Source organism: Corvus hawaiiensis, chromosome 14, assembly GCF_020740725.1.
Source record: "Corvus hawaiiensis isolate bCorHaw1 chromosome 14, bCorHaw1.pri.cur, whole genome shotgun sequence".
Classification (NCBI taxonomy): domain Eukaryota; kingdom Metazoa; phylum Chordata; class Aves; order Passeriformes; family Corvidae; genus Corvus; species Corvus hawaiiensis.
This window is the reverse complement of record NC_063226.1, coordinates 19,925,457-19,940,228: the sequence shown is the minus strand read 5'-3', so window position 1 is coordinate 19,940,228 and position 14,772 is coordinate 19,925,457. Positions and strand designations below refer to the sequence as shown.

Below are 14,772 nucleotides of genomic sequence, written 5' to 3'. Positions count from 1 at the left end.
TCACTCAGAGGGCTGGAGTGTGGATCCATTGTCTGGCACAAGGAACAAGGAGAGGGGGGAAGGATTAAGTTTCTAGAGTCCTGCAACTGCTTTTATCTCCAGACTCCGTAAGGAAGATGCAGGGTGGGAATAACTAGGAACAACCCCTCCTTTAAGGACTGAATCAACTTAGTCTCCTGGAGATCAGATGCCAATAGTGAACAGCAGCACTGTCCTATTGCTGATCCCCAAATCCCTCTCTTCCCTCAGCAAGTGCCAATTTGCACACTCTGCCTCCCCAGCTCTGCCTCTGGAGCTGGAACCCCGACCTCCAACCTGGTGAAGCTGCAATGAGCAAACAAACCCCTGCTATTCACCCCCCCCCCCCCCCCCCCCGCCAAACACACTGCCAGTTAAATGTCATCTGTGTTCTCTTTCTACAAAAGATATTACAAAACCCCCCTCCCCGGCCCCCCTCCCCAGAAAACATGCTTGCACACGCACATCCATGGACACACGTGCCCACACACACACACAGATGCTCCACACACGCACATTCACACAGGAAAAACAGCTTGCAAACTCCTGAAGGTGGAAAAAGGCATCTTGCAAATGTGCCTTGGTTTTGATAAGTTCCCTCCTCCCCCCCTCCCATAACCCCACGTTGCCCCTTCCCTCCCAAATAATTGCCTCGTCCTCCCCCCCCTTCCCAGCTCTTCCAAAATAAATATTCTTTTTATTTGTTGGTTTAAAAGATTCTTTTAGGCTTGTAAGCAAGAGAGAGGGAGAGAGAGAAAAAGAAAAGAAAAATCTCATAGTGTGAGAATGAAACCCCATCATCTCATGAATCCATGAAAGAATAAACATGAAGGGGTTAAGAGCAGTGACAGAAGAAAGATTAAAAAATATATAATAAGACTGAAAAGTGAAAGATGAAATTCAGTAGTGAAATGGAAGTGAGGATAGAGCATTAGTGAGCACAGCCAAAGTAACCTATCGCCCCCACCAGTTGTTGACTCAATTTCTTTAAATCTCCCCCCTCTTTTTTTTTTTTTTTTAACTTTTCTCAGTTTTGGGGTTTTTTTGTGTGTTTTTTCTTTTTTTTCCGTCTTTTTTTCTGTTTTTTCTTTCTTTTTTTTTTGGTTTTTGTTGTTTTTTGTCGGTTTTTTTGGTTTTTTGTTTTTTTACAATGGTTTAAGTCCTTCAGCAGGAAACCAAAATCAGGACGAACACATCCCTCCCTAAAACCAAACCCCCTCCCGTACCTTTCTCTCCCTTTACCCCACCCCACACTCCGTGGTTCTACATGTGCTGAAAAGAGAAGAGTAAGCTTAGAATAAATCTAATGAACCATAGGAATAAATGACAATGATAGTAAAGAGTAAAACCCAAACCCAAAAGACCACAACACTCCTGTGTTGTCATTGTCTGAGTGTCTGTCCCTATTATCTCTCTCAGAGGCCGCAGGCATCAATTTACATAGTACAACCAGTAAACAAGGTTGAAGAATCCAAAAGTGATTGGAAAAATGATCCGTGACCACTTGTCAATGGTGCTGACGTCTGTCAGGTCTGGGATTTTGAGCTTCAGCTTGGACGACCGCCGGCGCAGGCGGCAGTTGGCGCGGTTGCGGGCGGCAGCGTGGTGGGTCAGCGGGACGTGGCGGTCCAGGGTGGGGTGGTGGCCAAAGCCATCCCGAGAGGCCAGCGGCTTGCGGAACTGGATTCCTGAGCCTTCGAAGGACATGACAGAGTTTCGAGAGTCGCCCACGCTGCTCATCATGTCCGTGGCCAGCAGCTCGTTGTTCATCTCCAGAGTGCTGAGGAGGATGTTACCGTAAGGGTCAACCTGGAACGGGGAACACAGACACAGAGGTAGTGGGGTGTTCTGGGCAGGATGCACACACCATCGGGGGTGGTTCTGAAGGGACTTCTGGGTAACAGTGCTGTTGGGAATTATATAACTTCTGAAATGTTTAAAGTGACTTTAGTCATGGGTTGGTTCGCCTTTGCCAAGGAGGAGGGGAATGGAGGTTTCCCTTTAAAAGATTCTGTCCACCGAGGGTTTGAGTTTCACCGGGTGAGGCCTCAATCAACAAAAAGAAGATTCCTAAACTCTGAGAGCTGAACATCTACAGATTGGGAGTGGCCAGAAGATACAGAGGAGATAAACAGATGTTGACAGATATTAACCCCCCAGCAGGGTTGGAGATACCCAGTCTGGGAAAAGATTGATAAGAGAGCCAAAGAACAAGGACCAAAAATAGCATTGAAGGTGAAGGGATCAATAACAGATAGGAGATCAAATATTAAGAATTGTGTAATGCAGAACCAATGAATGAAAATTTGGTTTTTTTAATATATAAATATGTGAATATTTCAGTAAAGAATCACATATGGTTGAAATGATTTCCACTGCACATCCTGGCCAGAATAAAGTAATGCCTGACTCGTTAATACTTAAAAGATGGTGTTGGAGAGTTTCTTTTCTTCCCCAGAGTTTGGTGACAATACCCGTGATGGGGTCATTTGTGAGCTCTGAACATGCTGCATTTGAGGGCTGCCCACTGCTGCTGGGGTAGAAGGAGCAGCCACCTGTGCTTGCAGCAAAATTTGAGTGGGGGAAGTGTGATTCTGCCAACACAGGAGGACCAAAGGCCACTGAGGGACTTTTGGGTACACCTACCCCACACAAGAGATTTCTGATGAGACTGGTTAGAGGATGATGACAAAATGAACAAGGAGGAAAAATTCCCAGTAATCACCATACAAGGGAAACTGGGGTTCACCTCTCGTGATGAGCACAAAGGCTGCTCCTCAGCTCACCCAGTGGAGAGCCTGAATCCTCCTGCCACAACGAAAGGAGAGGACAAACCTGCTCTCTCACCCTCTTCTCCTCGTAGCGGTGGCGCTCGTTGTTGGCCTTGCTGATGCGCTCACTCTGCTTCTTCTGCTGCCGGGGCCCTCGCCCGAAGAATATGTAGTTGACAAAAGCATATTCCAGGAGTGCCAGGAACACGAAGACGAAGCAGCCCATGAGATAAACATCAATAGCCTTGACGTAGGGGATCTTGGGGAGAGTCTCCCGCAGGTGGGTGTTGATGGTTGTCATGGTAAGCACCGTGGTGACCCCTGTCAGGAGAGGGCAGGTGCTCTGTTACCAATGTGGGATGGTTTTCTGAGATGCCATTCTTGGCTCCCACATCCCCCCTTCCAGCTGGACAGCCTCAGGAGGGATGGGAGCAGTGCAACTGGGAAGGAAATTGTCATTATTCTAAGCCTGCATGCCCAGTACATATTGGTGCAGAAAATGAACCAGCAGCAAACAGTGGGAGAAAATGTCTAAGTATCATCAGCATGATGGGGATCAGCATCCTCTGGACCTTGTTTCTTTAAGTCCCCCTGATCTTCCCTCTTTCTCTCATTGTGGTAGGAAATATTCAGTTTTGCTCTGTCTTTTTTACCCTCTTCACCTCCCTTTTTTCTCCTTCATGAACTCATCAGGCTTCACTGTGTGCTACTGAATGCCTCAGCATCTTGGCTTGAGTGTATAACCTGCCATGTCTTCCCAATGCCATGAAGTGGAGAAAGAGCGAAGAGATTTCCTCTTCATGGCACTCTCTTTTTTTTGCCTGCCTCGTAGGCTTCTGTCCTTGACCCCATCAGTTCCCACCTTCCTCTCACCAGCTTTACCATTCATTACATCAATTATCACTTGTACACATTCCTCCCATGGTTCTCACACTCTCCTTTTTAGGCCTCCTCACATTTCTTGCATCTTAAATAAGCATTTTGTGAACACTTTTGTCCCCATCTACTCAGTTCCAGAAGCCTGATTCACTATGATTACTCTCACAGCTTCAGATCTCTTCTTCAGCTTCTTCTCAGACTCTTCCCTTCTCTGGACTGTCAGAGTGGCCTCAGACCTGCCTCTTTGACAGTCTTCTGCCAGCTCCAAAAAGATGGCAATGAACCTTCATACTTCTTTTGGGGGTGGTAACTCTTCCTCTTCAACCTACTCTTCCTTTGCTTCTCTAGCTGTTCTTACCACCTTGCTGATCTTCTTTTCTTCTTTTTCCTCCTCATCTCTCTGGTGGCAGCTCTAATAATCTCCATGACCTTAATTTTCTCCTGTGGTTTCAGCCCCACCTCTACAGCGATGGCTCTCAAAGCTCTCTGTGCACCCTGAACCTTTGCTTGTCCTGCTTCCCCTTCACCCTCGCTGTGTCTTTAGTGTCATTCCTGATAAAAGACTGAAAGAACTATTAGCCTTCAGTTGGGTAAACAGAAGGGAGATATGTTTAGGTACACACAATATGGTCTATATTTAGGCAGTAGTCTAAATATACAGAAATCTGAGGCAAAGAAAGGGAGAATAGAATGTTCTCCATGTCTCCATTAAGAACTGGACAAATTGCAATAGAGTCTTTGGGCAGAGGCAAAGAGGACCTTTTTGACTGTATGAGCAGGTAAATCTGGATATAAAGTGACCAGAGGAGGCTGTGGAGTTTATTTTTTTGGAGCTTTTTAAGGATAAGTTAGAGAACTGTCAGGAATAGTTTAGGGAGAGCTGTTGCAGTTCTGATCTAGAGTGTTTTTCTTCTCTTTTCTCCTTTGAGTCCAGATGTCAGCAGAAATTCAACAGCTGTGCATCTCACCTCCACCCTTTTGCTTGGGCTTTCACAATGTTTCTTATTCTCCTCTCTCTGATTATGGCTCCTGTCAATGCAACTTAACCTTTTAATTTACCAAGTTCTTCTCCTTCCCTCCCTGTCTCTCTGCTCCAGCCTCCTCAAGCAAGCACAGCCAAATTACCTCTTTTATATCTTTGTTCAACCCACCCCTCCTCTGAGTCTTCTCAAGTTCTTTCTCCTAGAGCTACCTGGAGCCCCCAACCTTTGCTGTCAGACCCAGCTGCACTGCCTCTCTGAGCCTTGTCTCACTCACAGATCCAACCCTGCTCTCTCCTTACCTCTCCTATTGCCTCTGAAATTTCCCTCATGTTGCACAGCCCCATTCTCATACGCCAGCCATCCCCCCTTTCTCGTGTTCCTCCTTCAAAACCCTCATCTGCCATCCACCCCCACTTCCCTTCTGTTGCTTAAAAGACCTCATTTTTTCCCCCTCTTATAGGAAAACATTCCTATTTAAGGGAGCATGAGCCAAAGAAGAACTTGGGCTTTAACTACTGTCCCACATTTGCCTTGGCCATGAAGCTGCAGAGAGTGTCTGTATGGGACCTGAACTATCAGGAAAATGTGCAATGCCCCTTCCTTTATTTCTTTCAGCTTTTAACCATTCCCATACAACTCTTTGGCCACTCAGCCTCAGAATTTATCACCCAGCTGACCCCTCCTGGCACACCTGTTGACCAAGAGGTGCCCAGATATCTCTTCTTAAGAAAACCAGTGCAAACCAGAATGGAGGAACTCATGGCATGTCAGGGTCTCACATACCTGAGAATATTTACATTTTTGTTTAGAGAGTTTAAACTCACACCCAGAAAATTTTTGGTAGGACTTTTACTGATTCAAATAAAACAGACTCCAGTCTGGGAAGTACTAATAACCAACCAACCAACCAAAAAAATGTAACTGTTCTGACTGAGAATTTAAAGTTTGTTCTCAGAAACAAAGTAATGTCCATTTAGGATGACAACTTTGACAGACTTGCTTAATTGCTACCTCATAAAGAAAAGGGATTTTCCTCGTTACAGCTGATCTCCCTCAAGAAAACACCTCCAAAATACAATGAAGAAGTTCCATACCCAGTGCCACTCGTGCAGCAGAAGCATCGTAATTGATCCAGAAGGAGACCCAGGACAGGATGGTGATGAGGATGGATGGCATGTAGGTCTGCAGGATGAAGTAACCAATGTTCCTCTTAATCCGGAAACTCAGGGATAGGCGCAGATACGAACCTGCCAGTGAGACATTAAAAGAGGATGGGGTTTGAGAGGAGGGCAAGGCTGCATTTGTGATAAGAGCTTAGGTCAGGAACTGAAATTTTACTTGGAAAATGTTCTCGAGAGGCAGGAATAATGAGAAATCTCCTGTTTTCTGCAGCTGGTTTTGCAGACTCATCGGATTTTGAAAGGGGTCTCTTCAGAATCTGCTCAGTTGTCCCAGAGTATTAAGAAGAATGGAAACTCTACATAAGTCACATTATTATATCAGCCATCGTGGGAGAATGGCTGTTCAGTGCTGGAATTGCTATTACGGTGCCAGCCAATATGATGGAGGCTTACACAGGAGACTTTAACCCTATATCTGGGTGCCATGAGATGATTTTCCAATGTTTCCTGTGCCAGCTCTGCCTCCAAACAGCAATGAAGATCTGAATCATATTTTTCCCATGCTGTTCTAAAAATGGGTTATGGTCAGACTGGGCAAATTCATATGCAAATAGAGTACTGTTAGTTAATCTGAAGGTCTCTTTTTTATTATTTTCAAGTTATTGCAACTTCCTCCTAATCTTTTAGCAAACCTAATGAGGATAGTGAGGACAATAAGTACTTTTACAGTCCTTCCACTGCAGCAGGCTAATTTTGACAGGGACAAAGCAGTGCCTCTTTCATTGCTGTGGGACAAAGTCCAAGTCATTCCTCCTTCCCACCTCTGTCCCTGAGGCAGCACAGGAGCCTGAAACATGGGTGTAATCCTGGCTGGCAGGTAAGTAACAAGAAAAGAACAGTTTTTAGCCATCAAGGATGTAGACTGGGATAAAGGAGGGATTGTTCCCTCACCACTGTGGGCCACTTGTATGGCTTGAACACAGTATTTCACCAGTCTATTTTTGACAGGTGTGTGCTGTGCTGTTTTGGCAGTGACCTCCACCTCAGATCAAAGTGAAGACAGCAACCAAAATCCAACCCCCTCCAACTTTCCAGCTGGCAGCATCTGAGTGGTCCCAGGTATTCTCTCCAAATCTTTTTATTGCCATGTGCAGGTGGGTTGGCATCATTTCATAGCCCACTTGCTTCTCAGTGGATATATTTTCTCCTTACTATTGCACCTACATTAGCTTTGAGACCCAGATGTGAACCACATAAAAATTAGATGAAGGCTGAGAACCTTCTAAAGAGGTTCTGAGCTCAGTCATTATTTTGACTAAGAAACAGAAATAATTGCAGCAAAGAAAATGATCCTGAAAGTCTCTGAAGAGAAGCAGACAAAAAAAAAAAAAATAAAAAAAGCAAAGCTGGTGGGTGCAGAAGACACCTTTCACCTTTTTCTTAGAGGAACCCCAAGCTGAAGCCTAGATCCCAAGTTAGTGCCCCAGCATGTGAATCAGAGGGACAGCCAATGGATCAGCAGCAGCTTTGCCCATTGCACGCAGCCCTTCACCAGACTCACCAGTGGTGAAGACCACCTCCCTGCTGACCAGCCTCTGCTCGATGATGGTGAACTGGGGCAGCTCCAGCACCTCCATCCCCGTGACAGCCGAGTCGTTCCCTTGCCAGAAGAAGACAATGTCATCCACCGTGTAACCATCTGCAGGGAGGAAGGAGCACACAGGGAGAGCTGAGCTGACAAGCTGGACCAGGTGACACCTCCATTTGCACTAAGGTGATCTGGAAAAGGACCCAAAGGAAAGCCCACACCGAGCCAAGCCTCTCTCTGCTGAGGTACTTTCCTTCTTCAGCTGAGCTTGGCAGTACAGTCCCCAGGAGAAGAGGAAAAATTGGCCAGAACTCCCACTTCTGGCTAGAATTCAGGAGAAAAAGGCGAGGTGTGGCCCATCTAGCCTTGACTTGCACTACATAATCTCCATGGCTGACATGACAGGGACTTGTGCACCAGAAGCCTCTGTCAAACGCACCAAACACAGCATTTTGCTTTTCAAAAACTGCCTCCTTTTACCAGGAGGGGGAGACCACACAGTGCAGACTGGTGGGACTGGGTAAACAGGGCAGCTGAGTATTAAAAATTCCCAGAGAGGAAAAGATCTCCAGGAGCAGTTGAAAAGAACTTTGACAACCAGAGCACCTCCCTTTTCTAAGTACTCAGTCAAAATTCAGATCCAAGAAGTGAACAGAGTCTCTGAGGCTGGGGGCTGCTTTTACCAAGCACTGGCTGAGAAGAGCAGTAATGAGAGAAGAGGGGAAAAGGAAGCAGACACATAACAAATATTCATCCCTCACATTTCAGGGTAATGGGCTTGTTAACTCAGCCAAGAGTGAAGCTTCTTGCTTTAACCCCAGACAGACAGGGCTGCACGGGCTGCAAATGAGACCCCCAAGTGCTCTGGACTCGTGGGGAATGAGACCCAGGGGATGAAACCACGAAATCCCTCACCCACCACTGCGACGTTCACAGCCCTGCCCTGCCCTTCCCTTGTGGCAAGGATTCATCACACCTTGAAAATTAACAGTGCTTGCGTGTTTTGAAGCCCTTTGGCTGTTGCTGCACAAGGGTGGCCTCAGAGTCTAAGCAAAGCTTCACAGGAGCAGTAAGATATGGCCAGGCTTTGGTACAGCTCGGGGCAAGGCTGCCTTGAGAGCGTGAGCCTCACCTGTGCCCACAGACGGCTCGTGCTCAGCACCTGCACTGCAGCACAGCAGCCTGGCTTAGGCACCCACCCTCGCAGCACAGGCAGCTGGCTTTCCATGCAAGGCTCACAGCCACTCAGGAGAGTGCCACCAAACCCAGCACCAGGGCATCAGTGGGATCAGGGCAATGAAGAGCTGTTGAATGCACCACGGAGGAGAAATTCTTCTCCTCCTGCTTTGGTGGCTAAGGGTTACCCCAGAGCAGAGATGAACCTTTGAGGCCAGCGTCATCCTGAAGCTGCTGAGTGGACAAAGGGCTCAGCAGTCTGGTCTGATCTCACAGCTGACCCTGCTTTGAGCTGCAGGCTGGACTAGAGACACCCTGAGGTCTCTTCCCAAACTGAATTATTTGATGACTGTGCAGTCTCTGAGCCCACATCCTGCACTCTCAGTCATTACGGCGTTTATTCATGGGTGCTAACATACAAACCCAGTCTTCCAAATGCCATGCCACATCTGCTTCTGATGGAAATCAGCTAAGCCAGGGCTCCACCTCCTCCCCCAGCTGGCATATTCCTGCTCCCAGAGTGGTAAAGCCCTCACACCTTCGAGCCCAGAGGGCTTCAGGACCCTTGGGTCATCCTCCTCACGCCCCAGCTTCGTGCACAGGACCTGGTGTTTGCATCACTCAGCCCCGGGGCTGGAACCCCACGTTCTTGGATGTAAGAAACATCCAAGTCCCCCCCACTCCTGCTGGTAGCTGGTTCCAGCAGCTCCAACGCCCTCACGGCTCAGAAACATTGTGAACGATTTCACATTTGAATTCATCTCGCTCAGACTCCCAGGCTCCCGTGGCTGTTCCCAATGTCTCCAGGAGGTTCCTGAGCCCTTTCCCCCCAGTGCTCCCCCTCTGCAGAGGTGCACCCAGCCTGTAAACAATTCACCTCTCCACCTCCTTTGCAGTAAACAAACCAGACTGAGCTATTGAGGTTTCTCACTGCACATCTGCCCCAGCCCTTGAACTGCTTTTTAGCATCTTTCTTCAGCCTCTTCCAATTCCTCAGCATCCTCCCTAAATTTTGGAACCCAAACATAGACAGAGCCCCTTTCCCCATCTCAGTGACATGTTCAGAGGCCAATCAATTCCGAGCTCTGACTCACGGCTCCCCTGGTTTATATAACAGGGCTCGCTCCAGCCCATTCTGTCAGAGCCACAGAACCTCCAGCTGCCGTGCCCGGGGCTGCCACCCCTTCCTCACCTCCCCGTGTGGGTCCAGGCCCCTCGGGATGGCCCTGCAATCCCACACACAGGCACAGAGCTCTGCATTTGGCTGTTTTCAAACCCCTTCCGGATGGATTCAGATTGGGAAGGATTCAAATGCGTAGCGAGCAAAGCTCCGCACGCTGCTATCTTCATCATCCACAAATTTAACAGCAGTGACTTCAAATTTACTTCCTGATCAGCAATGAAAATGTCAAATTACGGTAACTAATTTTAGGAGATCTCACAGTTAACTAGTTCTATTCCATTTATTCTATGACCTGCTGGTGTTGGGTACCAATTTTTGTATTTTTATTTTTTTATCATGGCATTATGCAATATGAAATCGAGCATGCTTTTCATGAAGCCATTTTTTAAAAGTGTTTCTAAAGGGAAAGGTTGCTTGGTCTAAAAATAAATGCTTTGCTTTGATTTCTAGCTTTAAAGAGAAAACCAAATTTCCATTTTACTTCTAAAAAGTAAACAAACTTTCACAAAGGCAACTCATTTCCATCTGAAATATCGAAAAGTATTGATGTGACGTCTTAAAATGTCAGATTAGCAGCCTGTTTGTAGCCTGCCTCATCAGGTTTTTGTTGGATCCTGGCACACAGACAGGCAGGGGTATACGTGGTGAGGGTTATTTTTGGGGTGGAGGGATGGGATCAACAGGCAGTGCTTATCTCACACAGGTAAGAGCCCCGAGCTGCTGTGGGGCAGGGGACCCCATATGCCTTCTGCTGTTTCCCAAACCCAGCACTCCTGCATCAGAAAAGGGCTTTTTCTCTCTGAGGTTTGGCTTGATTTTGTGCTTTAAAATACTTTGGTTCTATAATCCAGCCCTAAAAGGACTGATATTCCAGAGTCGTGTGGAAGCAAAGAAAATGGAGCCCTGCAGATTTCAACCATACAAGTGCGTGAAAGACAAAAGCTCTGAGGAAGGAAACAATTGGATCTCTTCATCTCTGCCTGGGTCTTTGGAATATTGTGAGGAAATGTAGCTCTGATGAACAAATTGGCTTGGCATGACCCATTAAGAGCAAAATCACAACACGGGGAACTGTGGGTAATTCCCTGCCTTCTGTTTCCTTGGTTCTACTGTAAACTATTCTCAAACTGCCGAGGAGTGGCAGAAGAATGACAATCTGCCATTCGTGCCTCCAGCAGGACCTCATTCCCATCCCGTTACCCCGCACATCCCGGGACCCAGGCGGGATGGGGACAGCAGCTCCCCAGCCCTGGGTGCTCCCTGATGGAAAGAGCAATTCCCTGATAATCACCAGCGAGGCTGCATCAGCTCTGCTGGGAGCTCTGCTGCTCTGGCCCAGCCCCAGAGGGACACTGCAGTGCATTTTTATGAGGGAGAGCCGGACCTCCTCTGCCAGCACAGCTGGAAGAGGATTTCCATAGGAATCCAGGGAACATCCAGGCGGGGAAGGACAGTGGGAGGGCTTGGGTGCCACCTCCCACACAGAGCGGAGTCAGCCACGAGTGAGGACAGCTTCCCAGGGCTTCCTTAAGGCTAAGGGAGCCTTCCACCACCCTCCTGAGACTGATCTTAATGCCCAGCCTGCTGTTAGAGCTCTGTTTTCCTGGGAATTTCCCCCGTGAGGTGCCCTCAGGGTGATGGAGCCTGGTGCTGTAGCAGCCCTGGGAGGCATCCCAGGAGCGGGAAGCTGTGGCCAGGGCGGGTGGCATCAGGTGGCACCGCGTGGCAGGCGATGTGCCCGAGGCATACGCACAGCTCTCGATCTCCAGCGTGCAGTTCTGCTGGTCCAGGGGGTACCTCCGCAGGTCCATCATGCAGGCGGCCGTGGTGGTGATCCTGAAAGGGGAAGAGAGACAAAAGAAAAAACAGTAGTTTAAAAAAATCAGTTGTGTCTGCTTTTCTCTTACCCAAAAAAAAAAAAAAAAAAAGGAGAAATGAAAGGCAGAAGTGAAAGTCAGGCAGCATTTGGGGCCGCTGTTTCCCTGGAAACCAGGGAGATCCGGGGTGGGAGGTGTGCAGGGCGGGGGGCTGATGCGGCTCACCCCCACTGGCATGGCACAAACCCTCCGTGACTCACGTCAGCAAGGCAGCATCTCTATTAACGGGGTGGGGAGCGAGCTGCGTTCCTCCTCTGTCTCCCTTCAGAGAGACAAAGAACCCGGGCACAGCTCCGGCTTGGGGGGGAAGAGGAGAGGCTGCAGCGTGGAACAGGGAGACAGCCCGCACGTGTCTGTGAGGCTGAGGATGGATTGATCCAAGCACCCAGCAGTGACCTATTGCTGACCACGTTATCACCCCCCTCCCCTCACGAGTTGCTTTGAACCCCCTAATTACAGCCCCCCCATCCTCATGCCCCTCCATCTTGCCCACTTTGGCCAAACCCAAAAGCCCAGACCCCTCTGGCAGAGCCCTCCCGCTCCCCGGCCCCGGTAACGGAGTCACTCGTGCGCAAATGATTGCGTGGTCATCGAAGACACGTGGGGCGTGTGTGTGGGAGCGTGTACATCCCCCAAAAAGTGAACATGGGGAGAGGATGAGAGTGGGTGCTGCTTTGGGGGTGTTGGAGCACGGGGAGGACTCGGAGCAGCGCTGTGCCCGTGCTGAGGTTCAGCTGAGGCTGCCAGCGGGGTCTGCGTGTGTTACACGTTGTAAGGAACATTTTACATCTCTGGGGTGGGGGATTTTGGGGTGGGATAGATGAGGGCATGAGGCAGGGATTGAGTTAACTCCTCAGCATGGCAACAGCGCTGCCCCTATTTCTCAAATATATTGCTCCCCTCACCCTTTAATGCAGTCTTCTTCCCGTGCGATGGATGTGTGCAGAGTGCTGGAGGGGCGGGGGGGAGATTGCTGCATTCTCCCCCTATTTTTTCAATTAACCATCTGGAAGGCATTAATCAAGCTACACATTTTTTTTTTTTTTTTTTACTATTTAGGCATAACCAGTGAACTGTTAACTAGAAAGCTTTTTCTTCTGAGCCCTGTGGCCTGGGAGAGAGAAAGGCGAGGGAAAAAAAGGAAAACAAGAAAGCAGGGAGGATGAGATGGCGAAGCAGTGAAAGAGAAGGAAAAAAAAAAAGTAAAAAACCATCAATGGTAGAAAAAGAGACCAGAAAAGGGGAGATTATGGGTGAAGCTGGACATAAAATTGGAAATGGGGAAGAGGGGGGAAGAAGATGGGGGGATAAGCACCCATGGAAGAGGGCTGCCCCAGTGGGGGTATCAGGGCAGGGGCTGTGGCAGGGCAGGCTGGCAGCCCCGCAGAGCTGCTGGCTCTTTAAGAAATCTCGTGTGCTAAATTTATCCTCTCTGCTGTCTGTGAAGTCTGTTTGTAGGAGATGAAGCCTTGAGGAGAGCCTTTGCCACTGCCTGCCGTGCTATAAATAGATCCGAAGAGACGAAGGGAATTTATATATATCCTCACTGGGTCTAGATACAACACTGCAACTGCCCTCTCTCCGAGCAGGGGGCCCAGGCGAGCTCTTAACCCTTTTATCTGTAATACACTTGGGGTGGAGGAGAAAACCCAGAGGGGAGAGAAGGACAACAGGACAGGAACCGCTTAAAAAATTACCACCACGGCTTTGCCATTGCATGGATTGCTTTTACAGCCTCCCAGCTTGGCAGGGCAAGCTGGAGACACAACGCCTGCCCCACCCTAATCCTCCTGCACTGGGGTAACTGGGCATTGCAGTGGTGGTGGTAGGGGCGAATAAAAAGGGGAGCTGCAACCTCGGCAGGAAAGGCCAAGGTGGGAGGTGCAGAGTCCATCGTGGCTGGGCGCTGGGACCAAGGAGTCATGCACGGGGATGACTCATCCCCCTGCGCCGCACACAGCATCCACTCTCCGGATTATACTGCACCCCTGGGAAATCGCGGCTACAAATGCGCTTTCCTGTTTTCCCTAAAGCGTGAGATGCAAAAAAACGTATTAAATGAAAATTTTCCACCCCATTTGTGGAGCCCCGTGGGCTAAAACCTTTGCACAGGGTCCATCCCAAAATCGCAGCCTGGCTGGCTGAGTCGGCTGCGCAAAGGACATCCAGGCTCCCGCCTGCTCTGCTCCGAGAGGGACCCTCTCGCCAGGATTTGCTTATCACCTGCAGTGCTGGTTGGAAATGCAGAGCGTGACACAGTGAGATATGGCTACCACACTCCATGCACCAAACCCTGCTCACGCTGGCAGCTGGCGTAAATCCACAGCCACTCCGATGATTTTTGCAAGATCACACCGATTTGTATCAGCAGAGATTTACATCAGGGCAGAATTTAGCCCTGTTGATTCAAAAGGAAGGGACAGGTAGGACAGAAAGGAGAAAAACAAGACTGAGAGGACATTTGTCCTCAAAAAGCCAGATAATTTCCCTTTCCCTCCAATTAAAGGGCAGGTATATATCCACACTGTGTAGCTCAGCATCCTCCAGAGATAGCGCAGTTAGATGCAGATCCCAAATTCCGGGTGATCTGCCCACGTACTGATGTTTGGGCAGCTAAAATTGGAATCATGTCAGGTTTTGTTGTGGTTTTTGAGCAGAGGTGGCACAGCCATCCACAGCTGTAGCCACCTGCTCGTCCAGAGTGTTTCATCTGCAGTGCCTGGCCAGCCCAGGGACACCAGCACCACAGGAGCACCCAGATGTGGGGGCCTGACGTGGAACAAGATTCAAGAGGCAGCTGGTCTGGGGCACCAGGTCCAGCTCAGGTCCTGCCTCTGGGCTTCCTAAACCCTGATAAACCAACCCAACTTGGGATAAAGTAAGTGATGTATCCCAGAGAGGATGGGGGTGTGTAATTGTTTAGATTTCAGATCTTAAGAAATATCCTGGACACCAATTTCCCTTTGATACACCCTGCTTGAAGACTCAACATTCACCTGCTCCTGGAAGGGCCAAGGAGAGATTTCTCCAGCTGCTTTGGTGGCTGTGTGCTATGTGCAGGTGGGACTCATGGAGGGAGGAGAGGCTTCATGCACCTCTCGCAGTCAAAGGGGAACATAAACAAAATTCAGTCACCCCAGTGACCTTTTGGGGTCACAGCACATGCCACCTATGGT

At 48.9% G+C, this 14,772-nt stretch overlaps 1 protein-coding gene across 2 annotated transcripts in view; it reads right to left on the bottom strand.

The window, feature by feature from the left end:
- Positions 1-1,305: 1,305 nt before the first annotated feature.
- LOC125333264 (gamma-aminobutyric acid receptor subunit beta-4) overlaps positions 1,306-14,772 on the bottom strand; it is a 71,314-nt gene continuing 57,847 nt past the window's right edge. The window contains exons 5-9 of one of the 2 annotated variants that reach the window (XM_048319090.1): positions 11,473-11,555; positions 7,334-7,471; positions 5,746-5,898; positions 2,866-3,110; positions 1,306-1,827 (exon numbers count right to left, since the gene is read on the bottom strand). In XM_048319090.1, the coding sequence (XP_048175047.1) occupies positions 1,450-1,827; positions 2,866-3,110; positions 5,746-5,898; positions 7,334-7,471; positions 11,473-11,555 (997 nt within the window). In that variant the 3' untranslated portion in view covers positions 1,306-1,449. Of the gene's footprint in view, positions 1,828-2,853; positions 3,111-5,745; positions 5,899-7,333; positions 7,472-11,472; positions 11,556-14,772 lie in introns of both variants that reach the window. The other variant, XM_048319089.1, reaches the window with a different exon arrangement.